Source organism: Myripristis murdjan, chromosome 6, assembly GCF_902150065.1.
Source record: "Myripristis murdjan chromosome 6, fMyrMur1.1, whole genome shotgun sequence".
NCBI lineage: Eukaryota > Metazoa > Chordata > Actinopteri > Holocentriformes > Holocentridae > Myripristis > Myripristis murdjan.
In genome coordinates this window covers 9,848,013-9,875,026 of record NC_043985.1, presented here as the reverse complement: position 1 = coordinate 9,875,026, position 27,014 = coordinate 9,848,013, and the positions used below count along the sequence as shown (strand labels likewise).

Sequence of the window (27,014 nt, the reverse complement as noted above, 5' to 3'; positions counted from 1 at the left end):
ACTGGCCAACCCTACAGAGAATAAAGAAATCTTATCAGCATGAATCTATCCTTACTAACCCTAAGTTATATATGTTCATCATAATGTATTAATCTGAATCTCAGCAGGATTATCTGGGTGGTATTCCAGGGAAGATTTCTTCCCATCCAAGAAGATTTTTAAAAATGTTTTTTAGCTTTAATCTCAAGTTTCACAAATTCACAGAGTTTACTGTGCAGCTGTCATTTCACAGAGCAGCAAAGCAGTAAAGCAGCAAAGCAGTAAAGCAGCAGTGCCACAGCTCAACAGACTCAACAGAGCAGGCCTTTGTGGAAACTAACAGGAAGCTTTAGCAGCTCCAGCTTTTGCCCCAAACATGAATGTAAAGAATGAGAGCAATGCACAGCTGTATTGCTCCTGTTCACAATTAGATTTGACTGTATAAATTGCCGTCACGGCAGCAAGGACAAGTAATAATCTGTAACCTGTGACAGGCCATCCGCCGACAGGCACCAGCACAGCCGGGAAAACACCACCACTTAGAGGAAATGTGAAATTAAAAATGCCAAAGATCAACAGTCCTGGTAAAAATTAAAATAATTATAATAATAATAATACAAATAAACTGGAAATTGAATCCCTCAGTTATCTGCAGCAGCGTCAGACCAAACCATCTCTAACCTGCAGTGCGCAGACGCATAAACATCACACAGACTGTATAGACTGTTGTGCTGTATGACACACTGGCAGCCATAACCCTGATAAGGACGAGCAGGAGGGTGGAGGGACGGACCCTAAACGGTTCACTTTGGTCCAAACTCCAGAACAAAACCTCCTAACTACTCAGAACAAGGATCCACCCGGGTTTTCTCTCTAGGGATTCAGAACAAGCTGGTCTGGTCTTGCGTCTCTATGATCTTCCGTTGCAGAGATAAAAATTTTGACACTTGGACAAAGTATTCACATTTCTCAAGTTGACCTTTGGCCCATGTCTCTGGATGACCGAATCTCCAGCGGGGGGATTCAGAGACCCTGAACATGCTGGTCTTGGTCTTGTGTCTCTGCGACCTTCAGTTATGTACAATATATATCATAAATGCGATTGTCGTCACAGGCCTAGTTTCATCAGTATAGGCTTCGTTCTGTCAGCTGCTAGGTGTTGTTGGATGGACAGACCGAATCTGTAACTTTGAAAAATGAAAAACGTCTCATTACGACTCAACAAAACTCGATGAATGATGAATGATGAATAGTGTACAGTTGCAAATCTACATAGAGCATCACATTAATTTTGCCAGACTGCCATCGAGCCTCGGCTGCCTTTGAGGCTTTTGAGTTTTTTTCTTGATGCGACGTACAACTAAGTGAGACAGGACAGGTGCTGCATTACCACCTGGCCACTGCTGACTCACAGCAGCTGTTCCTGTACTTCTGCTATAGTACAGCTTATAGCGCTGAGAGCAGTGCTGGTTACACAGGAAGAAATGTACTTACAGGTGTTGCTTTTCCCTGGAGAAAGTGTACGACAGGTGTTTGATGTTCTTGGTTTGGCTTTCTTCCACATGTGGGTGGAGAGGCTCCGAAACTTTACTGATCAACGAGTTGATCTTTTCTACAACACTGCTGGACTGCTTCACCTCATACACCTGGAAATAAAGCCACAGACACAGGGTTATGGGTTAACGCTTGTGTAGGGAACTTTTTTCTTCATAATTTTGACAAATCACCATTATACACAAAGGGTTGGAGCAAAACTAAATGCACTGGAATAAAAATCCGGCCTTCTGGGCTGCTACTGCGGCTGTCATCTCATCATTTGTTGAAATCTCGGTGCGATTCAAACAACCAATCATCTCAAGGCGATGTCGCTACCTCAGCCCAATCATACCTTATGTAAATGCATATGCACTGCTGCTGCGTATACTTGCTTCCTTCACAAAATGAATGGTAATATACAATATATATTCCCAAATCCAATGAAAATACAGTCTCAGGTAAGTTCACTGACTGGCTGCTCGTCTCTGGTTGGCTAATCAGTGAAACCACCTGGTGTACACTTTACTTGAGATAAAAACCTGTAGGCTCTTGGCCCAACTTTGTGAGAGGGTCTATAGCAAATGTTCCAGACAGTTCCAGGCATGTGACGTGAACTCAAAAAGTTGAGGGCCACGGGGAGAGGCATGTGAACAACAGAGAGTGTGTGATAAAAAGTCCGGCGTAGCGGCGCTCTGAGCTGATGATTCCAATATGATGCACTAAGAAAAAAACTCTGTATATTTGGACACTTGATTCTGTTTAAAGAGCTTCCTCTGAGTCCTGGGCCAATGCCTCTTAGTGCTTGTTGAGGCAAACTGAGATTCATCATCATGTTTGGTTAATTTCCTATGTAGCTGTGGTGCTAATGTGGTGGTGCACCATGGCTAAGTGAATGCAGAGTGCACTGTAGAGGAAACAGCTTCAGTAGAGCAGCCAACCCGGTGTCGTCATCAGCCTCTTCAATCAGCTGCACACCTGAATGTCAGGAACTCTGTGCAGTTTTGAAGCAGAGTCTTACCAGTACAGTGGTATTTGCTTCTTCATGCGACTAAAAACAACAAAACAACAGGATTCTGAGTGGCACCAAGCTGGAAAACTGTTCTGAAGGATGAACATCTACACACTTTTGTTTTAGTTTCACTTTAATCGCTCTTCAGTCCCTTGGCTTACAAGACGATGGACCTATTTTCTGCTGTAGCACTGCCACTGTAGCACTGCCACTGTATCACTGAGTAGGTTGAGTAGGGGACTGGAGCGCCGCTGTGTGGTAAAAAAAAAAAATGAAATCAAAACAAAAGTGTGTTGTTGTGCATCCCTCTAAATGTTTTTTCAGCCACGTGTCACCACTCAAAACCCTGTTGTTCACACTCAGAGGGTGAGTTTACTGAATCAGTCTAATCCTAAGTTTTACAAAATGGGTCACCTGAGTAGCTAGGTTAACAGGAGCATTCTCCCTTATTAATGTGTGCAGAGGACTTAGAGAGGAGAGATTAAAAGGGAGAATCTTACTTTCTTGGTTGGCATCTTCAGCTTCATAAACTCGGCCTCTCGACAGAGAACACTCCAGGGAGCATGAATCTTAACAAAGCCAATGCCTGGAGTCTTGGTCTAGAAATATACAACACAGATAGAGCATCATTCATTCATTAATCCATTCATTCAGTCATTCATTATTAGTGAGAAATTATGGCTGAGGTCTTGCTGTGGAACTCAACATGCAACTACATCAGTTAGACGCCACTTAGAATTACAGCCTTACAGCACAGGCCACCTGACGTCAACAGTCATTTAAATAACAAACAAACAAACAAACAAATAAATAAAGCATTGCTAAATATCAGCTGTTTGGACTCTAATCTTCAGACTGGGGTCAGTGTTTTATGGGATAACCCACTTATTATATACATATATTTACCTTTATTTAAACTCGAAGTTCATTGAGGACTGGCCCTCAATTACCATGACATCGAGCAAAACAAAAAATACAAAAATAATAAAAGATGTAATGTAAAGAAGAACAAACAGTTAATAAAGTATATAAATACAGTTGTTAATACTACTACTACTACTACTACTAAGAAGAAGAAGAAGAAGAAGAAGAAGAAGAAGAAGAAGAAGAAGAAGAAGAAGGCATTTCAACTTAAAACAGGTGCAAACAGAGGCTGAATGATGTGTAATCATGGATTTAAAGTGACCCAGCGTCACTAAAGAGTTCATCTTCAGGGAGTTTGATGTGAGTTTGACGCTCCAGATCAGCGCAGATGATGTGAGATGGCAGCTTTCCAATAAGGGACTTAGAAATAAACAAACACGTGTCTATCCCGTCACAGACAGAGGAACACCCAACTTTTCCGTAAAGGATGCAATAATGAGTGCTGCACACATCATCGGTAATAAACCTGAGAGCAGAGCAATAAGCAGCATCCGGGGGTTACTGAGTAGCAACAGAGTCTGTAAATCACATAGTCATAGTCCATAACAGAGAGAGAAACAGCTGCAACACTCTTTTTCCTACTAACCACAGGAAAATTAGTTCTAACTGTTTACGTGAAATTTGAAGGTGAGCTTGTCATCAAACCAAATACCAAGATATTTATATTCTGCAACTCTCTCCATGCTGGACCACTGGCTAGTGGAAACAAAAGGTGTTGCTAACATTATCTCAAGCTCTGCAGAACAACATAAACCTGATAATGGCTTATGAAATCATCAGTGGCTCTAGTAGAAATAATTTCTGATTCATCAAACAGTATGCCATGAAGCAAGAGATGCTTCTCAGCAGCGTCTGTCAGTAGAGCAGGACTGTCTGCAGCAGCCGGTGTCACTAAGAACTCATCAGGACTGGATTCTTGGGTGTGAAGGGACATCATTTTTTGTAAAATAGTCTGACAAATCAGAAATAAGTATTTAACAAGAAGAAGTAAACATTAAATAAAGAGATGAGCTTAAAACACAGAGGGAAATTAGCCAAGAAAGAAAACCAGGACAAATTTATCTTTTGTTTATCTTTTAGTTTAAAGAGCAAGTCATCCATCTATACTGACAGCAAGGCCAAACAAATTAAGTTGCCTTTGGTCCACCATCCTAATGGAAGGAAAGAAGGAAGGAAGGACGGAAGGAAGGAAGGAAGGAAGGAAGGAAGGAAGGAAGGAAGGAAGGAAGGAAAAGAAACAAAGAAAGAAAAGTTAGAAAGCTGTTACAATCATTACAATATTGAGGGACTATTATACAATTCATAGGCACAGGGCTTCAGTGGTTAAACAGCAGGAAGGTCCTGGGTTTGAGTCTGCTGTCCTGTTGTGCGGAGCTCCTATGTTCTCTCCATGTTTGTGTGGGTTTCCTGTGACAGTTTACTCCCACTCTAAATAACGCTGTCAGTGTGAACACGTGGCTGTCTCAGTATGTACTCTGTGATGGGTTCGAGACCCGTCTAGGATGTTTCCATGCCTTCCACCCACAGCGTGCTGGGATAACCCCACACCACCATCCTTCCCCACCAACCACAGGACCATGAAAAAGAATAATAGTCACTGTTGGCATCGATCAAACTAACGACGGCAGCTGGAAATTTGCATGTAAAAGTTATCTAAAATATAGCCGCAGGCTCCAGTGTCCGAAGAGTACTGTTATGTTTTATGTTCAGCATTTTTTAAAGTAATTGTGCAGCTACATCTGCAGTAGGCAAGATTGGTGAATGGATGGAATTTCTGGAAAAATGAAACTGCCCCTCACCTCCTGTTCAGTTTCAGGAGTGTTTTTTTTTTTTTTTGGCATTTCTGCATTATTTGACAGTATCACTAGAGAGAGATGGGGCAGGGGAGAGAGGGGACGACATGCAGCAAAGGGCCTGAGGTTGGATTTTTGCCTACAACAGCTTTAATCCTAAATATCACAAGGAGATGGATGGATGCTTGAGTCTGCATGTTTAAATCTGTTATCCTTAGCAGTAAAGCGGTTGGGATGCAGCGATGGTACGGGCAGCTATTTTTCCTCGACCACATAACATAAGATCGCCTCGCTGGCAAAAAGAATTCATCTGACCTACAAGCCCACTCATCAGTAAATTACCTGGCTCATCTAAGTGGAGGTCAGTATGATCATTGATAATTATTTTTACAATACTCAGTTGTTAAGTGATGGATTCATAAGTAGAAGTAAACTGTTGGGATGCCCTATCCTGCTCTCTAATCATATCCTGTTCTAGATCCTGTTCTATTCTCCTGGTGTTTCCTGTTCTCCATCCTCCTCCTCTCTGCTGACTGATCGGCAGACGGCAGAGCAAAACCTTCCTTTTGATGTTCAAACATAAACTACAGAAACTTAAGTAGAAGAATCAAGTATAAAGATCTATTTTTATGTTACAACATCTTCACCCTTACCATCGGGTTATCGTCCTTCAGTTTAAGTGCAGCTGTCGCTGAGTGTAACATTGTTTAGTTTAGTTTATTTAAGCGAAACAGAGGCCTGACTGTGTTGTCTGTCTCCTTCCTTTTCCCACTCGGACTCAGAAATGTCTGAGTTGTCTGAATTTCCACAAAGTCTCCAGATCCATCCCTCCAGTCATCTTTCCTCTCCTCCCATCTCAGTGCATTAGACCTTGAAAGACACGGTAAACGCTTAGCAATTAAGAGGTTCTGCTGAGCTGAGGTTCCTGTGGTCTGTGTCTTTAGCACAGAGACACTGAGCTAAATGGGTCTTTTAAAGTTTAAAGTGCTCATTCTGTTCATATGGTGGTCCTTTGTGATTTGGATCATATTTCTAGGAAATGATCGGGAATTGTCATCATAGCTCCTGATTCTAACAGGTCTTCCCAACCAACAAAAAACTGGTTCCTTTCCAATCTGCAAACCTAATTTTAAACCAAAAATAAACTGATTCAGAACCTGACTGCAGCTGTACTGCAGCTGGACTGCAGCTGGAACCCAAAACTAGTAGTTCCTAAAGTGGGAACGATGACGACAACAACAGTGGGCATACGTTATTCTACAGGGAAAGATGGAGATGAAGAAGATGAAGAGCATGCAGCAATCAAACAAAACTGTTGTTTTCAACTTGGACAAGTCCTGAATTTCTGGAAGTACTGGAAAGGTTAAAGTTTAAAAACTGAAGGAGAACAGAAGAAAAGCTTGCAAGTAAACAATGCGATCTACCATCTGTTTACTAGCTTCTTCTTCTGTTTCTTCTTCTTTCTTGTTACACTGACAACTTCCTGATCAACTCCTGATTTACTTCTCTTGTGCAACACCCACCATCAATGATGCAATGGTTGCACTGGTCCTGTTAACACCGGCTCCAAACTGGTGATAACATGGGCTGGTTTACTAGTTAGTGTATGTATGTACAATAACAGGCTAATGGGTGTCAAGACCAGGAAAAGTCTTGTCTATTGTAGGGCTAGCCAATAAAAAATAACATTAATTACTGCAATATATGTTTCCTAAATATAAATATAAAAAATGTTTAATAAAGTGTCAAGAAATTTAAAGCGTAATTATATTCCATGATTAATACACAAATTGATGTGGCTAGAAAAGAGAATGTGATTTCTGGTTCCTCAGATTTTAAAAGTAGCCATTAAATGTGACATAATAATTATATCAGGCACAGCAAGATAATTGTTTATACTGACTGATACATTTTATTGTGCTCAATTTTTTTGCCCTGTTGCCCAGCCCTAGTCTGTTATCTGCCCAACTGCTTTGACAGTGAAGGCGGTCGGCCAGAGCTAGCATTTCCCCTAAGGGACTGTGCTTTGTTTAGAATGAGGGGTCACGGAAATAAAAAGCTCTCTTTCGCTGGTGAGACAATGTTCAGTTTAAAATTGATAGTGTTTTTGTTCTTTTTGCTCATCCATCAGCTAGGTGGAGAAAATGCTCTCCATTGCTGCTGTCCCATTGTTGAGTATAACGAATTGTTTGATTTATCCCAGTAGATTAAAACAGGCATGCCGAGTGCCAAGTTTAACGGGCAATCATGAAACTGTTCAATCTGAATAAAAAAAAAAAGAACAAAACAGCTCAAACACAAAGTTAAAATCAAGCCATCCACATGTCAAGCAGCAGCAACTCCTCCAGAACTCGTTTGATTTCTCTGTTTGTTGTTGTCTTTTTCTCCAAGTAGTTTCAGTTTTGATAAGGCTGTCATCAGCATAGAAAGAGAGAGAGAGAGAGAGAGAGAGAGAGAGAGAGAGAGAGAGAGAGAGAGAGAGAGAGAGAGAGACTGCATGCAGCCCCGTAAATATTTGTGTCGGTAGCTGTTTTTATGGACATTCGTCCTCTCTTCCTCTCATCTGGACTCAAATTAAAAACAGCACAAAAGTTCATTTCTAAAGGTCCCTAATGATAATTAATTGGGTTAAACAGCTTTAACACCCAGATTTTTCTTCTGTTTGCTCAGTTACAAGGAGGTCTCAGTATGACTGCTGAATAACCACTAAATTTTTTAAATGTAGGCCTTCCTAGTTGTTTAAATTCATGAGCTGAAAACTGCAGGGACCCAATCAGGGTGGCCCCTTGAAATGTCAGTCATTAGATCAACTGTCAAACTTCATTTCAGCAGGATGGCAAAATGTCAAAAAGGATCCATCCATCAGGTGCAGAGAGACATCAGAAGAAAAAGTAGATAAAAGAGGCGTTGGCACAGATCAAAAGTAAATAGAATTTATTTTAACCGCGGCACATGATTTTCTAAGTAGTTTATTGGATTTGTTAAGTTTCCATTCATTCAACTCCACAGAACAGCTAGCAGGTGCACAGTGGCTTGTTGCTGTGGGTGGTGTTCTATTTAAATGCTTGTGAAAGGCATGACTGGCGTAGACTGTACTCCAGAGACGTGGATTACACCTCTACATCACTGGACCATATCAATTTAAACCCACTTCTCCTCATGTTTTTTCCTTTTAGAACCAGTTCTTTAGAACCCCTCCCCAGTAGAACCCAGGTTTTGCAGAGTTCATTTCAGTTCCAGTGTCTCTCCTGCTTGATTTTGCGGTTAACCTCCTTCCTTCATTTGTAATTCTCAGCCACATCGCCTTCATTAAAAGCTTTTTTTTTTCTTAGACAAATGACACTTAAAAGATCTGGAGACCTTGCATTTGCTAAGACTTTGAGGATAAACATGTCCTAACGAAAAGAGACATAAACATCGGGAACAATGTCAGAACATGGATCTGTTAGCATGCTCCAGTCTGTACAGTCAAAGCAGCCCCGGAGGCATTCAACAGAGTCACTAGTTCACAGTTTCTCACTTCTCAGTATAGTCATCGTAAAGGTTTACCTATGGACTTCTATGCATCTGTGATGAACCTGTCATAGATCAAGGATCTTGTCGATTTAGGTAGGACAAGTGATGTACTGATGGAAATTCCTCAATGATTTATTGAAGGAGCTGTGGTTAAAATGTTTTAGAAATAAATCGGGAGCACTGGGAGAACCTGACTGTAGTTTATACACTACACGTTTAATTTCATGAGGCATGTTAGCCCTGCCTCAGGCAAATACCGAGGCCTCAGCAACACCGAGTTCAGCAAAACAAGGAAATTCAGGCAAAGGGCAGGTGCTCTGCAGGTAGACACACCAACACACAGTTCCAGTGGGCCATAGGTGGAGATCGAGAGGGATTATTTTTGAATGAATCAATTCATTGTTTTTTAGGACAGTCCTATTCACTCTGCCTTTAAGAATGTACAGACAACGTCTCTAAGCAGGTTACACTACAATCTTAAGGCTCTGGCCTGATATCACCTCTAGGGAAAAAATGCCCAAAGGAATGGACTCCCAACCCATGGGCCAACTAAGCTACCCTCCCAAAAAAGCCCCCTCAAACCAATACTCATAGTTATAGCTTCCTAAAATAGCTGCCTTCATCTCTGGTAGCCCTAGTAGCTGCATGTAGCTGCAAATGACACCGTCCACCCAGTGAGTGCCAAGCCACAGTATGAGCAGTGCAGCTTCCCACAGGGTCAAAACAGCACTCAGCTGTATTTGTTTGTGTGTGTGTGTGTGTTTGTGTTTGTGTATATGTGGAAAGATAAACAGACTGCCTCTTGAGCCCCATACAATGCATTTATGTCCTTTGCAGTGGACAGTATGGAGGTCGAGCTGCAGTCTACACACTAAATGCTGTCATGAAAAATCCTGATGTGGTTCAATCGGTTAATTTAAAGAATGTGAGTGGTGGTGGTGGTGGGAGAGGGCGTCCACCTCAGTGGCAAGAAGCTAATGGTTAGCATGTGGAGTATCCAGCACTCAGTAATGCAGAGAGGAAGACAGCACCACTACTATCCTACAGAACAGGTAAGGGGGGAGTAATGTAATATCAAATAGCTTGAAATGGGTAAACTATCCCTTTAAATATATCTTCACATTACATTAGAGCAAAGGCAAATAAAATTATCCTTCAGTATGCAACATCCATCAGCAATAACATTGACTAAATGAATTACTACTACACTCCCTAATGAACCACACACACGTCTGTCCTGTAGTTCACAACATGTCTATTGTCCGAGCTTCATGTGGTCAGACTCCACGGCAAACCAGCTGATGTCAGCTGCCAGAGAACACCCACTGATCCCCCTCTGTGTGTGTGTGTGTGTGTTTTGTGCATTTGTTTGTACAAAATGAGTATGCACAGGAAGGCTAAACAATATATGTACATTAGCATTTCTCCTTCTAGGTTTGTAGTGAGAAAAATAAAGAAACATAAGGTTGGCAAAACCATTCCATATTCAGTTGAACATAGTTAATGAAAGTTGTGAAGCTATAAAATAGCTAATAGTTGTGTTTAGAGGTATTAGGTCCAACACGTGAGGCAGGTACACACTGTGTGATGGGGCTGTCCCAGACGGAAAAGATGACCAACATGGAAGAAACATGGTGATATCGTTGGTCCTACATGGTTCTGTGTGTCATAGTCTTATCACCAACTGTCAGTGTCATAAATTTAGTATAACCATCTCACAATGTACCTGCTGCTACAACCTGCATCCACTAAGCAACCAGCAGGAACACGGCACTGGTGCTAAACTAAATGATGGAGGTGAGGACCAAAACAAAAAGTTTGGGAGACCAACAAAGCTTTTAATCCAAACACATTAACACCACTGTTGCAGGGCTGCATTCCTGCTTAACTTCATTGTTTACCTCTACAGCAGCACAGATGGATGACGTACGCTGATGACATTTTCTTGTATATTGACCTTATAAGACCTCTCAATTACAGAAGCCATCGTCACCTACCGCCATTAGGTGGTAAAACTACTGGAAGGGGAGGTCCCGAAGTGCAACATGAGCTACTGGTGTAACTATACAATTCATGTTTTCTTTTGCCTTACTTTCCCATTCTGCCTTGACTAAATATGGCTTAAAGAATTTGTTAATCCCATTATGTAATTTTGTAGTTCGGTCAAAATGAGTCAGTAGAAACCAGGAAAAATGTAAGACACTCATTTTATAATACTTCTGCTGAAAGTGATGTGAACAGATACACCCAGAAACAGGAGGGGCTCTTAGGTTAGGGTTGTGTCTCTGACTATGTGGTACCCAGTATGGTTTTTAAAAAGTTTCTGTCTTGGAACATTTCATACATTCTTAAATGTAACATAGAAGAACTATTTCTGTGCGCAGTGATATCGAAACCTTTCCAAAAGGGTTCTTCGCAGCACCATTAAGAGCTATGTAATGGCTCGACCCTACAGAACCGTTTTGTGAAGCAGATTTGTTAAGACAGCAGCTGCAGAATCAGAAGGATCAGTGAATAGATTAGGGTGTAAACTCACATCCTCGTCCTTCTCCAGCTCTAGCCCCATGTCTCTGAGGTTCCCCTCGAACTCCTCTCTCCTGAACCTCTTGTCATCCTCCTGGTAGTCCAGGCTCTCTCCCTGGCATCCCAGCTCCACGTCGGCCACCGGCAACGACGGCGTGGATGGCGATGAGTCTCCCCCCTCCTCTGTTTCGTAATGCTGCCGGTGTTTGTCATGGGCTCGGGGGCCTCGGCGGAGGCTCCGGGCAAAGGCGTTGTCAGTGAGCAGACGGGCCGACTGTCGACTGTGACGCCCCCCGCTGGGCTTCTTGACATGGTAGGTGAGGACGTAGTCGACACGGCGCTGGCCGTCCTGGAAGTAGAGGCCTTGCTGGGACTGGGTGTTCACCTCTGGAGTCAGAGCTTTCAGCAGCTGGCAGCGGGCACACAAGGACAGACATGGAGAGACGGGCATTTAGGATGCACAGGCAAACAACACGTGGAAACAGGGGCGTGTTTCATGTGTCAGTGTGTATGCGTGCGCCCGTGCGTGTGAATCTGTGGCTTTGTTTTGTTGTGTTTTTCTTTTTTTTGTGTGTAGGGTCAGGATTTAGGACAGGCCACGGTCACATGCACAGGTGCACGGGGGGGTTGGGGCTCTGTATATGTGTGTGTGTGTGTGTGCTTGCGGTCAGCTAGTGCTATTGTGGCAGCAGAGGTGAGTTCAAATCAGTTCACTGCAATTCCGTTCAATTCATAAACTCCACTGGTATGACAGCAGTGTCATTAGAGGTGAGCTGAGGAAAATGCAGTAGATGAAACGTCATGTGACACTGCGAGATTTCCACCTGATTTTCAATTTCTGCAAAAACCTGCCAGATAAAGTGCAATGTTGAAAAAAAAAAAAGAACATGAAATCCTCCACTGCACACTTCAACAACTTGGCACCTTAATTGTTCACTCCTAGTATGTTACAGTACAGTTGTGTGTGCTGGTTTATTTCTGTCTTCATTGAGATGTTCCTGCGAACGACCAGTGCCTGACTGCCCTGTTCACTGTAAAACATGAAATCCTGTTTGAAAAATACAAGCTGACTAAACATTTTAATACTTTTTGATAAAAGTAATAAAATGGGTCACAGACAAAAACAACAACACACATGTTCTTGGAATTCATTATCTTTGCTGTTTCCACCGCCTTATTTGTGGACTTGGTGGAATGATGGTCACTGTTCAGACCAAATACGGGTGGCACAAATAACCAAAATATATGTGACACAAATTACGTGAATATGCAAAAAAATGTTGTTTGTGTATTTGCATGAGTTGAATTTTTTCAATTTGCAGCTGTATTGGCTGAGTCTGCGAGGTGAAAATTCACTTTGTGTTTGCTCTGAACATTTTTTCAGAGTCTTCCTTGCCTCGCTGGCACTCACTCCTCCCTCATCACCAGCCGTCCCGTGGGACCAGGGCAGATTTTACAGTGAGGGGGCAAAACTGCTGTCATATAGGCATTTCCTGACTTTTTGTCATTAGCATATGTTTTATTTGGATGTATTCCTTGCTACATTTTTTTTTTTTTTTTTTTACTTATTTATTGTCATGGGACACAAATGCCCCAGTTGCTTTGGCTTGACTACTTTCTGCTTACAAATATGATTAGGCCTACATTTTGCTCCCCAGGCAGTGGCGTTGTGACTCACCGCTCACTATCTAAATCTCAGCAATATCAGCTTTTCATGGAGGAAATCATGTTTTTATTTAATCATGCTTACCATATAGGGATAACTGAGTGAGCCATATAAATAGCTTATTTGGACGGTAGTTTGTGTTGGCCAGTAGGTAAGCCCCACATTGATCACACGACCAATCAGCAAGACGGACTGTTATTCTAAGTGAGATTTCTTTGAAACTCAAGCAGGCATGTATAAGTCAATAAAATGTGTTGGCCAGACAACAAAGAGCCTTTAATCCTTCAGACCCCCTGCATCCTAGTTTGGGATCAATAAAGTAAATCTATCTATCTATCCCAGCACCATGGACAGGCCCAGTGATGGAGTCCTTCTTTTTACAGCCGGCGACAGACTCAGAATCACAACATCACAACCGATGACGTGATGACAATTTTGGCAGCACATGTTTGGATATGCACGCGTTCAGCTTGGTTCTTAACAATAAACGAGTTTCTTTTGAAAACAATAGCATTCTGCAGAGGTGCTGCCCCGTCCCCTCCCGGTGGGTTTTCTTTTTGAGAACATTATTCCATCCCACGCTGCTGTAATGACATTACGAGTGGTGAGCAGGGTGACCAGAATCCCAGTGCAGATATGCTGAGGGAACCAGTGGGCAAAGTCACGTCCAGAGTGAGCGAGGAAAACACATCATCACTACAACACTGACACACGGCATTTACTGAATGTCCAGGTGGCTGCTCAGGTGTTACAGAGTGGTTGAAGTAGTAGTATAGCAGTAATGTAGAGTGTTTAACAAATATAAGTAGCTGTAGTGGTATTTGTTCCAGTCATTTAAATACTTAAGGGAGTTGAGGTAGTCGCACCAATGGCATCAGAGTCTGTAGGCCTGACGCACGACTGACAGAAAACATTTCCTCTTGTCAAAGGACTTAATTAACAATTATCCTTGTTAACAATAACACAGCTGATTGGGCCGATGTGCTGTGTCTCTGCTGCAGTAACAGGATCTCACACTTTAATTTAAACTCTTATGACGTGGGCAGTCTGAGCCGCAGTGACACGTAGTGACCCCAATCAAATGGTTTGTAACTTCATGTAGTTATCTTACATTATCAGTAGCATACCATTGCCATTAGCAACTGTAGAAACACCCACACAATGCCGACTGTACTCATTACATGTATATGAAGTAATGATCACTGCAGGCTGCAAAACAACCAATCTGCACCAGTCTGCATCAGTCTGCACCACCACACTCTGTTCAGTTGGAAAACAGAAACTTAGATTTCCTCACAAGCCCAGCCACAGGTTTGCAACATGCTGACCAATGTGCTGGTTGACTCGTTGCATCCCAGTTACTGCTGGTTGAGCTGTCAGGTCATGTGACTGGGTTAGCTCCTGACAGACAGGTGGCTCATCCAGTCACCTACCACATATTCTTGTGAACAGGTGGTTGTAAACTGGTTTGAAATCAGACTCTGTTTTGTGAAGTGAGCAACACAAAACCAGAGCATGGCCGAGCCAGACTATTCCCTCGCCACTATTTAGGAGACACTTTTGGATTTCACTCTTGGGTGTTGATTTGTTTTCGACTTCCTGTGTGTATAACATTTCCCACCAGTGACTAAACCAGCACCAGAACTGAATTTGGGCGAGTAACTAACTCTACCGTGTCTCAGTGGCACTCCTCTCTTTTGCAGCCTCAGTCTGGCTTCATACAAATATATTTGACTTAAAAAAAAAAAAAAAAAAAAAATCTTTGTGATCTTAGAGCAGCTTTCACTCACGCAGATTAGCTGTTTGACTCAAGGACCTGCCCAGGAGAGCTGCACATTTGAATGCAGAAAGAATAAAAAGCATTTCATAATAAGTGATGATTTCAGAAACAGAGAGAGGGAGAGAATTAGAGATGAAACAGTGTAAAAGAGTAAAGGAGAAGAAACAGACAATCTTAGGGAGGAAGGAAAGTGGCACAGAATGCTGTAGCTGACGCCGTTATAGCTCAGAATAATATAATAATATAATAATATTATGTTATGGCTGTATTGTGGTGCATTCCCCAGCCACCGACCTGCTGGACCAGAGCATTTCTATCCTCTGTCAGCTTGGCCTTCGTTACAACAGCGAACAGAACTGAAGGCGCTCTGGCCTGAACACCGGCTGTCATGAAGCCGCATCACACCCGACTCATCTGAATGCTAAATTAATCCAACTGAGATTAATAGCGCTGAATTTCAACAACTGAGAGTTCATCCATATTAACAAATCACTGATCTTTAATATAGTTTGGTTGTAAAGTGTAAAAAATGTTTTGCTCCTATGATAAATAATACAGTCATTCATATATCCAGGAGAATGGTGTGTTTTACCCGTTAAACCATTTCCTGCAATATAATTTGACGGCTTCCCCTCGTTTTTCTCATCTACTGTGAAAAAAAGGTTATTATTATTTTAAAAAAATAATGAAAGTTCATTTTCAGTTTCATTTTGAGTATTTGATTGATCAGTTCTGATTATTTTAGATGTGTTCCAGCCGTCCCAACAGGTCGACAGCTCCAGAGAAAACAAGAAAACAGCTTTTTTCAGAGTCCTGATCCTCCAGCCGACTGGTAAACAGAGCTGCTTTCCTCTGTAGAGCTGATGTTCTGCTGCTTTTCTGTTTTTCAGAATCACGTTCAGGAAGTCAGAGGCTCTAAACCAGGGACCAATCACAACACATCTTCCTGTCTGACGCGACGTTCAGCCTCCGAGCCGCCGCTCTGACAGACTCGTTTCAACTCTGCAGCTTTACAAACATCAAAGGTTAAGACTTTTCTCACATCTCTGAGGGTGATCAGTCGATTCAGCAGAGTCACTGCGTCTGTGACAATCCTGAATGTACACAAATCCATATTACATATATTTAGCAAAGTTACCTCAGAATTACACAAATAGGCTGCAAATAATCTACTGCGTCCTAGATAACTAACTTTTTTTTTTTTGTACTCAGAGCCTCCATCTGTAACCAGGCCAGTCGTTTCTCAGAGGAAATCCTCCTACTCTCCTCTGCTGAGACAGAGCTCCTGATTGTTCTCTGGAACCATCTCAAACTAATAAGTTCAAACCTAATAAACCCAATAAAATCAAACAACAGAACCCCCCTCCTCCCCCTTTTTTCACTTTTTTCCCTTTTTACTTTTTTTTTTTTTTTTTTTTTTACTGACTCCTCATGCCAAATAAACAAGTGACTTCAATTAAGTGCTGTCCCAGCGGATAATAAAGTTAACTGCTGAATTTAAAGCTTACAGCATAAAACAACACCAGGGGAAGACGTGCGACAAAGAATGCAGCGACATTTCTGTTTTCATGTTCGGTGAGGAGAGATAAAGAACCGCACCCCACCTGGCTCCAACAGGAGAGATGCTGGGATACGACATAGTGAGCAGTGTAGCGTTAATTACCTTACAGTGTGCTGAATGTGATATCTGGATGTTTGTCTGATGATTACATCGTAAGAAAAATAAATCTCAGCTCAAAATGGACAGAATGGATTCTGCTTGTTATGCATGGACATCATGTTCCTGGTGGAGGCTGAACCCGCCTAAACTTAGTTTACCTGTAACTCTTTATCAGCAGAATGGTGTTTAGCACATTCTCAGGCTAATAAATTTATGTGACAATAATTAAAGGTGTGGGCATGTTGATTCAAACGGAGCTTTGTAGCAGAGCTGTGATAAATGAAGGACTCTTGTGTTAAATAAGCACGGTTTGATTATAATGATGTATTAAAGGACCGTCCCAGTGTGTTTGAATGTTTGGCCCGTTTACTACAGTTTCCCCACATTTTACATGGCAACGAAGCATTTTGCAAGATTTCATAACCTATAGTCAAAATCTGTCCAATATCAAATGTGAATTTTTGTTTGAAGCAGCCGCCTTATAATGTTCTGCTGCCGCGGCGAACAAGGTCCTCAACATTCAGAAACACAGCTGATAACTGGCTGTGGAAAGCAAAATGTTTCCCCTGGGGACTATATTCTGGCAGAGACCAATTTCAAGTCCTGAAAACACAACAGTGCTGCTGCTTTCAGGAAAACTCATGTGGAGGACTTTATTCCGCTGATGGAAAACTGGAATGAAGAAAGTCTGAAGGCTCTGAAAGTTCATGTTCATATCGTAGTGGAATGAATGGAAACCAGCGGCTGGAGGAAAGGGAGATCAGAAACATGAAGTCATGGTCCCTTTGGACACACTGGGCATGTATGCTACACTCATTAATTATTACATCTTCCTTAACATGTTTTACGTAAACATTTCTTCTCGGCAGCAGTTGGCAGCACGGCAGGGTAACACACGGTGGCTCCGGCCTCGGGACGCCTGCAGACGGAGCGAGCTCCTCGCCGCCTCTGTTATTTTCAACATGTTTGAGGCTTGGGAGCCTGAGAGGGAGGAACATGAGGACCTGCTAAATTTGAATCAACGCTCGTGCCAGCAGCTTTCTGAATGGTTAGCCAGACAGACTTTTATACGTGATCAGTTACAGTAAAGTAGTGCAGCGAGCCTCACCTCCATCTGTCAGCTCGTATTATTCCACATTTAGGTGCTGTGGTGACGAGTGTCAAATGATGCCGACAGAAACAGAAAATCGCTGTTGTGGTTTATGCCGGGTCACATAGTTTTTTTACGTTAAAGGGGCGGAATCAGTTTACCTAATTAGATATTAGCAGTAGAAATGATTTTACTGGTTCTGGGACTCAGCTGTTTGGATCGGTCCCCATCAGGAGCCCTGAAGTTTAGCCAGAGGGCAAAGCCAGCCCATGTCTGCCAGGACTCACTGCCTTTTCTACTGAGGCACATTTTCAAACGGCTTTAGGGCCAACTGTGAATGCAAATACGTGTCACATTAAAGATTTTACAATATTACCTTCAATGTTATACCTCATAGCAATTTTATATGAGGACATGATATTCTAAAGAGAACAAACTTTAAAAATGCACAGTAAATTTCCTTCCTTGTGAACTGGTGGCAGGTTGCCGTGCAATAAGAACATGAGGTATGTTGTTAGAGCTGCACAGTATCACTGATCACAGTTCACGCCTCGTGCTGCTGCTCTTTTCCAGGTTTTTTCTGGCTCTCGCAGCAGAAAGATCCACTCTCTGCTCCACTCCATGGATCTCATCCTGCTGCTCTCTATGTCGCTATTTCTGTCTCTCTCTCTCTCTCTTTTCTCTCTGCTTTATCTCCCTCTCCTTCAGCCTGTTTTTACAATACATTTGTCTCTCCTCTCTCTCATGGTTTCACTCACTTTAAACTTGCCGTGGAAGATGACATCTTGTAGAAAATGTGGAGGCTGTCGATTGGAGCTGGAGGCTGGAGGGAAGCCAGGGCTCTCTTCTCCCTCCTCTGCCATTTTCCCATCACAGCTTATGGAGGGATGAAGGGACAGACAGATGAACAGACAGACAGGAGAGCAGATGGACGCCGTGGGAGAGAGCTACTATCAAAAACAATACTCCAGTTTGTGGTTCTTCCTCTCGCTTCCTCTCTCTCTCTCTCTCTCTCTCTCTCTCTCTCTCCTGTTTAAAATCTATCGTTTTATGACCGTGCCCGCTTGTAAAGTATCTCTGACTTGCCTTTTTTGTCTGCCTCCTGTCTTTGCGTCCACAGACTCTCTCTGTGCCTTCGCTCTCTCTTTAAAACTCTGTCTCTTTCTGCCTCGGACTGACTGAGCTGAGCCCACAGTCTTGTTATTTGAGAAGCAGTCAGGAAGCCAAAATCTAAACTTAGACGACGATAAAGCTGTGAACATAAGGTGCCCGCTCTCACATTATTTTTTTTCTGTCTGTCCCTTCAGCCCTAATCACCAAAAACAACCAGCAGAACACATGTCCGGCCTGTCTCTCTCTCTGCTGTGGTATGTCTCTCTCTCCGTCTGTGCCAGCGGCTGCTAATCACTGAGAGGTCAAGGTTAAGATGCATTACATGTTGAGGAAACATCAACATGGCTCAGCGAGCACAAACATGCCCCAAGAGCCCTCTTTCAACCCAGAGAGACAGACAGACAGGGAGAGAGAGAGACAAGGAGAGAGAGAGAGAGAGACAGAGAGAGAGAGAGACAGACAGACAGACAGACAGTACAGTGCTAGGTGATACTCTGTTGGTTGGTCCAGCTCTCAGACAGCGGACACACTGCTGGGCTGCTGAAAGGTGAGGGGGGCGGGGCTTTAAGGGCGGATCACATGACCATTCAGCTGGAACAAAAAAAAAAAAAAAAAGTTTGCCACAGCAAACACTGTGCCAGTGTTGTCAGTAAAATATAGTAACATGCCGAGTGGGACGGTGGGAAACTGCTAAAAATAGCTTCCTCCAGGTTTGAGTCGCAGCCCAGGTGTCAGGTGTTACTCAGAGATGCTGCAGAGCACAGAGAGGCTCTGAGCTCCTACAGGGGTGAGTCTGGGTTGGATCTCAACAAATACGCCAATATTTCATTATTATTACTAAAGAGGGCCGTGGAGCGTCTTCTGCTGATGACAGTAGAAACTGTCCCGCCCACTGAGGCCAGTCAGGACTGTTCACGGGCCGTAACTCTGACAAACCGTGAGAACATGTTTATTTTTTACCAGTGTCAGTGAAGCTGGAGGGAGGCCAGGTTTTCCCACCTGTCTGCCTGCCTGTCTGTCTGCCTGCCTGTCTGTCTTCATTACAAATAAATCTCAAATACATGTGAAGGGATTTGGCTGGAATTTCCCCAAGGAGCATTAGATCAGATTTTGATGGTGACTCCGAGGTAAATAAAAAACTGGTTTTGTTTATGTCTTTATGTAAGCTGGCAAAAGCATGTAGCTATTACATCATATCCAGCACTCGGTCCATTATGATCTTCAAATACTTTTCTTTTGTTTTAGCCTATTTGTATTTCGTGAAGTGTTATTTCCCGTATTTAAATATGTACTGTACTATAAATATGTGATTATCAACTTTGCATATTTTGCTGTGATTTCCAGCTGCTTCCCTGTTTCATCCAGTTACAGTTAAATATCAGCTGGTTCTCCATTTACAAACCCTAAATGACACACCAGATCAGTCCTCATAATGATTACTGTAATGATGTCTGATGTATAATAGATGATGGTTAGTTTGAAGTGTTATTACAATTAAACTGTGCTCAGTTTGGAAACAGAATGGAGATCAATCTGAAAGCCATAAAAATGCACATCATTGCGTGGAAAAGGTGCAACCAATAACTAAACATGCACTCTGTGATTTGTCAGACACTTGAAGGCATCATCATGTCAGAGCAGCCCAGGACAAATTTTACAAACTCTGGTGCTCGCAGGCTAATAGGTAAGCTAAACCATAATGATCCATGTTTTGTGAAGTTATTTAATACGTCCTCTGGTGCCCTTTGGGGTTTAGTGCTACGTGCCACTTTCATGTACTTTTTTCATGGATTCTGAATTCTCAGAAAAGGGAAGGGGAGAGCGCTTCTTTTAAAGCGCTGGGGCGGGAGAAGCAGGAGCTCCAGTCCGGCACAGAATCTGGCAGCAAACCTTGGACAGGAGGAGAAAATGTCTGAAAGCAGCGACGTGGCCGAAATGCTGCTGGTTTACAGCATCACACCTCAAAACGTCTCCACAAAGCACAAAGGACTGCTGATAGACTCTGAAACTGCAGTGTGAGTTTAAGGTTGGGAAACTAAAACAGCTTTTGCCAACAGAAAGTGTTCAATTCAATTCAATTTTATTTGTATCACGTCAAAACAAAAGGCGCTTCACAGAATTCTGCTAATACTAATACTAACTAATACTGATAGCGTTGCTATCAGTATTACAATAGTAGTAATGCTAATAACACTAATAGCAATAATAATGATAATAAAACAAATTAAGTTAGTGCTAAGCAGGCAAATAAAACTTTGGTAATGCAACTAATACAGCTTGGTTAATGTTATGATAAAGATTTAATGGTCTAATAAAAAGGTGAAGAATTCAGGAGACTACGAGGCTGAAAGCAAAGTCTTGTGAGTTCCACTGTATGAATATCCCTGAACCTAAAAGCCAGTGTTTCAGTAAACCTGTGGTCCTGCTTCCTACAGCCAGAGACAAAGGCAGTGCTGGTGTTTCTCTTCTGCCCCACAGCAGCACAGCACAGCTGACAGAACCATTACCCATGAACACTTCCTGGGGATCGTGGTACACTTTCTACTTTGGGACTTATATTGCTTTGATATCACTTTCACTGGATATAGACAAATACCATCTGAGTGATCACTTGAGGTTAATTTTTGGATCGAGTTTCCCCTTCAAAGCGAGTCCAGGAAACCTGAACCAGTTTCCACCACTATATAAAAAATGACCAAAATAATGAGTTTGAAGTTAATTTTGGGTTTATTTTCCCTTTTGAAGCAGCTCCAGGAAACTGTCGTTCTCCCCTGGTTGTTTACTTTGTGAGAGCTGAGATGCAGAAACTTTCTGTGCAGCCTCTCATTCCTGACACTTCAATCCCAGTACCTTATGTAACACGTGGCTCCAACATCCGGGGTCGGCTGCTATTTTTAAACTTTAAGAGTTAAAAAATACACAGTGAACCCACCAAATAAATGCAGGGATCTTGCAGAGCACAGGCCGTCATGCTCCCAAGGGAAAACATGTGTCAGACTCGCTGCTGGGAGCAGGAAGTGGGGGTCGGAGGTCAGTTCTCACAGGAAACACCAGGAAGTTGCGGCTATTCTGTGGTTTTAGTCACATAACACAGCTGAACTCCAAACAATGGCTCTGAGACATCATCCACACCATTCAAATTATGTTTCAACCGATATGGGTTTTATAGGCCCATAAAGATATTTTTAGGCTGAGGTTGTTTAAAATTGGTGCCAATATGCAGTTTGTTTTGGTCAGTTCAGCTCAGCCCTCACCCCGACTCTCACCCGCTCACCCAGAGACTCTAATCCTGTCACTGTGAACAGCCCCTGGAACTGCATGTAGACCGTCATGGAGAGTCCAATCCTCCACTCAAACCCAAACAGCAGCCTCTTGAGGCAGGTGAGGCAGGTGAGGCACAACTACATCATGTCAAGTCCAGTCAGCCTTGTTATGAAGCCCATTTACAGCCAAGAGCCCTGTTTCCTAAAGCTCCTGTTCTCCAACATATAAACTGCTTTCTCCATGATGTTTCGAGGGGAATGTGTTTTGTTCCAGATTACATTTGTTTGTGATGGATCACAGAAACATTTGTATTCACTCAGTCTGAAATTCACACCAGGGGGAGTGTGTGGGTGTGATCCAGCACAAAGCAACAGTGGTGTTCATACGTTCTGTTAGGTTACCATAACCACATGGTTTTTATGTCTAAACTTGACCTTTCTCCAACCTTAACCAACTGGTGTTTATGTCAAACTTGACCTTTCTCTAACCTTAACCAAGTTGCTTTGGTGGCTAAAGGTAATAAAACTGGCTAAAATCCTGACCAGTGTGATTTACAAGATATGTTGATTAGAAGCATGTCTGTGATACATCAGAAACAAAAGTAATCCACAACCAAATCAGTTTTCCTGTAAACTATGAATGCAGTTTACAGGGCTTGAAACAAAAGTGCTAGAAAATGCAGTCCAAAACAAAAAAAAAAAAAACAAAAAAAAAAACACGAAGACATAATAAAACAAAGGACATCATAATAGAAAAGACAACAGTAATGACATCAGCAGGAGGAAAGATATGTTTAAAGCAGTCAGTGGAAGAGGTGTTTCTAATGTGGAGGGGGGGCTGTTCCACTGGTTTGGGGCAGCGACGGCAAAAGTACATGATCCTTTAATTTCAATGGGACGACTACAGGCTCCTGGTCAGATGATCTCAGAGACGCTGAGTTGGAAAAGGGGCAAAGCTTATCGTAAACGAAGGAGAGCATCAGCTCCTCCAGTGAGTCAACAGCAGCAGGAAACTGGCTCTTTAGGGGTTGAAACGAGGTAAGCTTTAGCTGCTCTGCCATTAACAATTAAACTAAAATACCTGCAGCCACATCACTGATCGGGTATGAGCAGAAGTAAAACATGCTCTGAAAGACATTTTCTGCCTTACATGATTCTGAGTTGAGTTACTCTTCAAACACAAATAAAAGCTTTTTAAAATGAGTTCTGAGTTCGACCTGCACCCAGTACTGGAAGGCTGGAACTCCCATCCTCAGGTGTGACGAGCCCACAGGCGGCATTTTATACAAGCAGCTCATGTGGCAACGATGTGTGATTAACCTCTGCATATACTGAATTACATTAGTCAAGAACTGACAATAGATGCACCAGTCACCTTTTCCAGATTAGACAGAAAGGCTAAACCCTTGCAGTTGATCTCAGCTGGAAGCCTTTGCCAAAGCAATAATCTGTTTGTCAAACTTTGACACCAAATCAAAAATCACACCGAGATTTTTTAAACGCGACTTATTAAATCTTGACAACGGCCCACGCTTGTCACAGACTGTGGCAAAGGAATCAGAGAAGGCAGATTTAACAGTCTTGGTTTTCTTCTCATTTGGTTTGAGAAAGTTTTTGGATAATCAGCATTTTATGTCCAGAGTACAGTCCAGCAGGGGCTTCAGATCACTTGAGGAGGAAGAGCGACGCATCATCAGCATACCAGCTGACAGAGAGACGGAGCTTATTGATGATGAACCCCAGAGGGGATGGACAGAAACTATCATGTCCTGAATGAAAATAGAACTATTAAAAGAGATCACATTAAGCGTGTGACAAAATCATGAGACCAACAACGAGAAAATTCAACCTAACTGGGACTTTTATGAAATTATCTAGATAATATTAACCGGAGCCTTAGCCTTTTCTTTTCTTAGCATGTTCCATCAGCCCTTCACTCAGGTTATCTCTTCCACACTCCACATTTGCTCTACCTCCAGCTCATGTTTTTATTTATTTATTTATTTATTATCCAAGTGACATCAGAAAACCTAACACTAATAACTGACTCCGCCAGGTGCAAAATGTGCAGGTATGTACAATATGTTGTTTGTACTGTCTGTCTTTTACTCAAAGACTTGTTTTAGTACAGACTTGTTGTTTTTTTAATGCTTCTACTTATTTATTATAGTCTTTCATGTGTGTGTGTTTTTATGTGACCCACTGGAGAAACTTTCAATTAAAATCAAAATATCAATTGAAATGTGATTATCCACCAATGAATCCATTCATTGCCGCCTTATTATTGGGAACATTAATGGATTAAGATTAAGGTAAAAAAAATAAATAAATAAATAAATAACAATAAAATTTTATATATGTATATATATATATATATATATATATATATATATATATATATATATATATATATGTATATGTGTGTGTGTGTGTGTGTGTGTGTGATATCTGATTTGAAAACTGAACATGAGTTTTTGTCCCTAAAAGACACCCTTGTAAACAGGGGTTAAAAATACCTTCATATATGAATGAATCCATTAACTGGGCATTTAAAAACCCATGAAACAACATTTTAATGACCTCATTATTGATGGGAAAATTCCTGGATTTTGTGAGCAGTTTTGCTGATGGTGGCAGTGACCAGTAGGGGGCACCATGACACCACCCTGCCTGAACATGCATTAAAATCAAACTTATGTTGGACTATTTTTTTTTTTTTTTAAACAATTTAGCTGCACGATAAGGCTGACTTAGCTACAATTTTTTTTTCCAGCTTTCCAAAAGGGCAGCAGGTCCGTGTGCTGGTGGCTGTCAGGAGCAGACAGAGTTTGGTTTTGTTGGTGAAAATATGACGGCATATTTGGATCATGCAGGTGTTTTTTCAGGGTGTGAGGTCACAGTGAGGATGTGGAGTGTGTATCAGCATCAGAGTGTGTTTTGCTGAATCTTGCCATGGAGGACTTTGGTCATGAAAGACACTGAGTGAGCACAAATAACCCAGCAATTATTTTGTATTCTGGCCAAGTTCCTGAGCAGAAACAGGTTAAGATCCTCTGACAGACGTGCATAAAGCGATCCATTTGTCTGATCTTTTGTCGTTTTTTTTTTTTTTTTCCAGCTGTTGGTTTCCATACATTCCACTATGATATGAAAATGAACTTTCAGAGCCTTCAGACTTTCTTCACTCCAGTATTCCATCAGCCGAATAAAGTCCTCCACATGAGTTTTCCTAAAAGCAGCAGCACTGTTGTGTTTTCAGGACTTGAAACCAGACAGAGTGATATGGTCTCCATGCCAGAAAATAGTCCCCGGGGAAACATTTGCTTTCCACAGCCAGTTATCAGGTCCATGGTTTATGAACACTGACAACATTGTTAGCTGCATAAGCAGAACACTGTAACGTGGGCGCTTCAACATTTTTCAACTTCAATCACTCCAAGTTGAAAATGGAGGGATTTTGATTGTACGTTGTAAAATCTTTAATAACCCGGCATGATTTGCAAAATGTTTTGTTGTCATGGAAAATGAAGGGAAAATGTAGTAACCAGGCCAAACATTCAAAATCACTGCTCAGGTCCTTTATTTTCATGGTCAGTCAATTACTGAAACATAGATGTCAAAATTATAACAATCAAGCTTTCTTTGTACAAATGCTTGGGAATTATGGGTCCAAACTGGTCCCAGTCCTTCCCCACCCATGTTAACATATCGATCTTTCCATATTAAGTCAACAAATTCAGAAAAATCCCACCTGACCCCCTCAGAATCAGCTGATTTTTTTCTACAATATCTTCAAAACTGCAACCAAGTCATTTTCAAATCCATCCCACTGAGCATCAGCATCTTGGGAAAAACGAAACAGTAAAACTGGAGCAGTTTCATGTCTGTGACACAGAGGAACAGAAACCAGTGCGGGTGTCCTGGAGGTGTCGTATGTTTTCTGATAATTCATCAGAGAAAATAGCATTTTGCATTTTAAGAAAACTTTCAAGGGTCGTATCACCATGTGGGACAGGTGGCTGTTAGAATAAATTATGGCAGACGGAAAGTCTCATTCTAGCTGCATTTTGAGACCAGGCTCATGTTATGGTCATGATTCCTTCTGTGTCCAACTTATTGTCTAAAACAGGTCTATTTTGACTCTTGTGAAATGTGAAATTGGAGATTCTATTGACTTTTGAAAGGAATTACAGTCGTGATCATGCTCAGTGTGTGAACACTCTACACATTCAAGCTCAAGTGTGTTTTTCAGCCCTGAAATGGAGTGGCTCACATGTATGTTAAGTGTGGAGCTGAGCTTGACTTACTATGGACTCCTGATGGACAAAACCAACGTCCTCGATGGCTTTAATGTTGACGGAGTCGTCCTCCATGGCGGCGAGCTGCGTGGCTCCGTCTGCTTCCTGCTGCGCTGAGGAGGAGTGAGAGGAGAGGGAAGGTGAGACCAACCTCATTCATATCACACGTAGTTACGTGATGCAGCACCAGCTCATTGTTTATGTCTTCGTAAGGCTATTTTTTAAAATTAAATATCTATTTTCTGATTACAATATAATGGAATTTTGGGAGTGATCATTTTGAAAAGGTTGCACTACTTCTACAAGTTACAGAGGAAGGTCAGTGTTAATATTGAAAACATTAAAACATGTGGTGTCTCAATCCTTAAATACTATCCTTAAAAAAAACAAAAAAAAAAAACACTCCTGACAGTTTTAAACGGGATGGATGTCGGTGAAATTGAAGCTGCTTCCTGCTTAAGTGGGATCATTTTGCTTTCTGGAGATTCATTTTGCAGGCTGAACCCGACAGCTTAAAAAAAAATAGGAAAAAAGTCGTCACACACACACAGATATGATCACATTTGTTCACACCAAGGTGAGCATATTCATGGGGTTCAACTGCCCTCTGCCCAGTGCATGCTGGGACAGTCGGCCGCCAAGTGCTTATGGGAAATGGATGAAGGAATGGCTGCAGGGTTAATGCTGACAGACAGACTGACTGATGAAAACTAAAGTTTAATCTAATTCTACCAAATTATTTTTCCTCACTGTCTTATCTATTAGTGACCTTTACACTGAGATAAATCCACGTTCCACATGAGAGTGTCTCCTATTGTGTGTCTGTCTTTTGTTTTTATAGTGTATTTAGTTTCAAAAGTCAAG

At 41.9% G+C, this 27,014-nt stretch overlaps 1 protein-coding gene across 1 annotated transcript in view; it reads right to left on the bottom strand.

Moving 5' to 3' along the window:
- The window catches only part of LOC115360470 (anoctamin-1-like), a 55,393-nt gene extending 37,054 nt beyond the window's left edge, over positions 1 to 18,339 (bottom strand). Inside the window, exons 1-4 of the mRNA XM_030053398.1 lie at positions 18,235 to 18,339; positions 11,294 to 11,689; positions 3,025 to 3,123; positions 1,474 to 1,625 (exon numbers count right to left, since the gene is read on the bottom strand). Of these exons, the coding sequence (XP_029909258.1) occupies positions 1,474 to 1,625; positions 3,025 to 3,123; positions 11,294 to 11,689; positions 18,235 to 18,339 (752 nt within the window). The remainder of the gene's footprint in view (positions 1 to 1,473; positions 1,626 to 3,024; positions 3,124 to 11,293; positions 11,690 to 18,234) is intronic.
- Between the last annotated feature and the right edge of the window lie 8,675 nt (positions 18,340 to 27,014).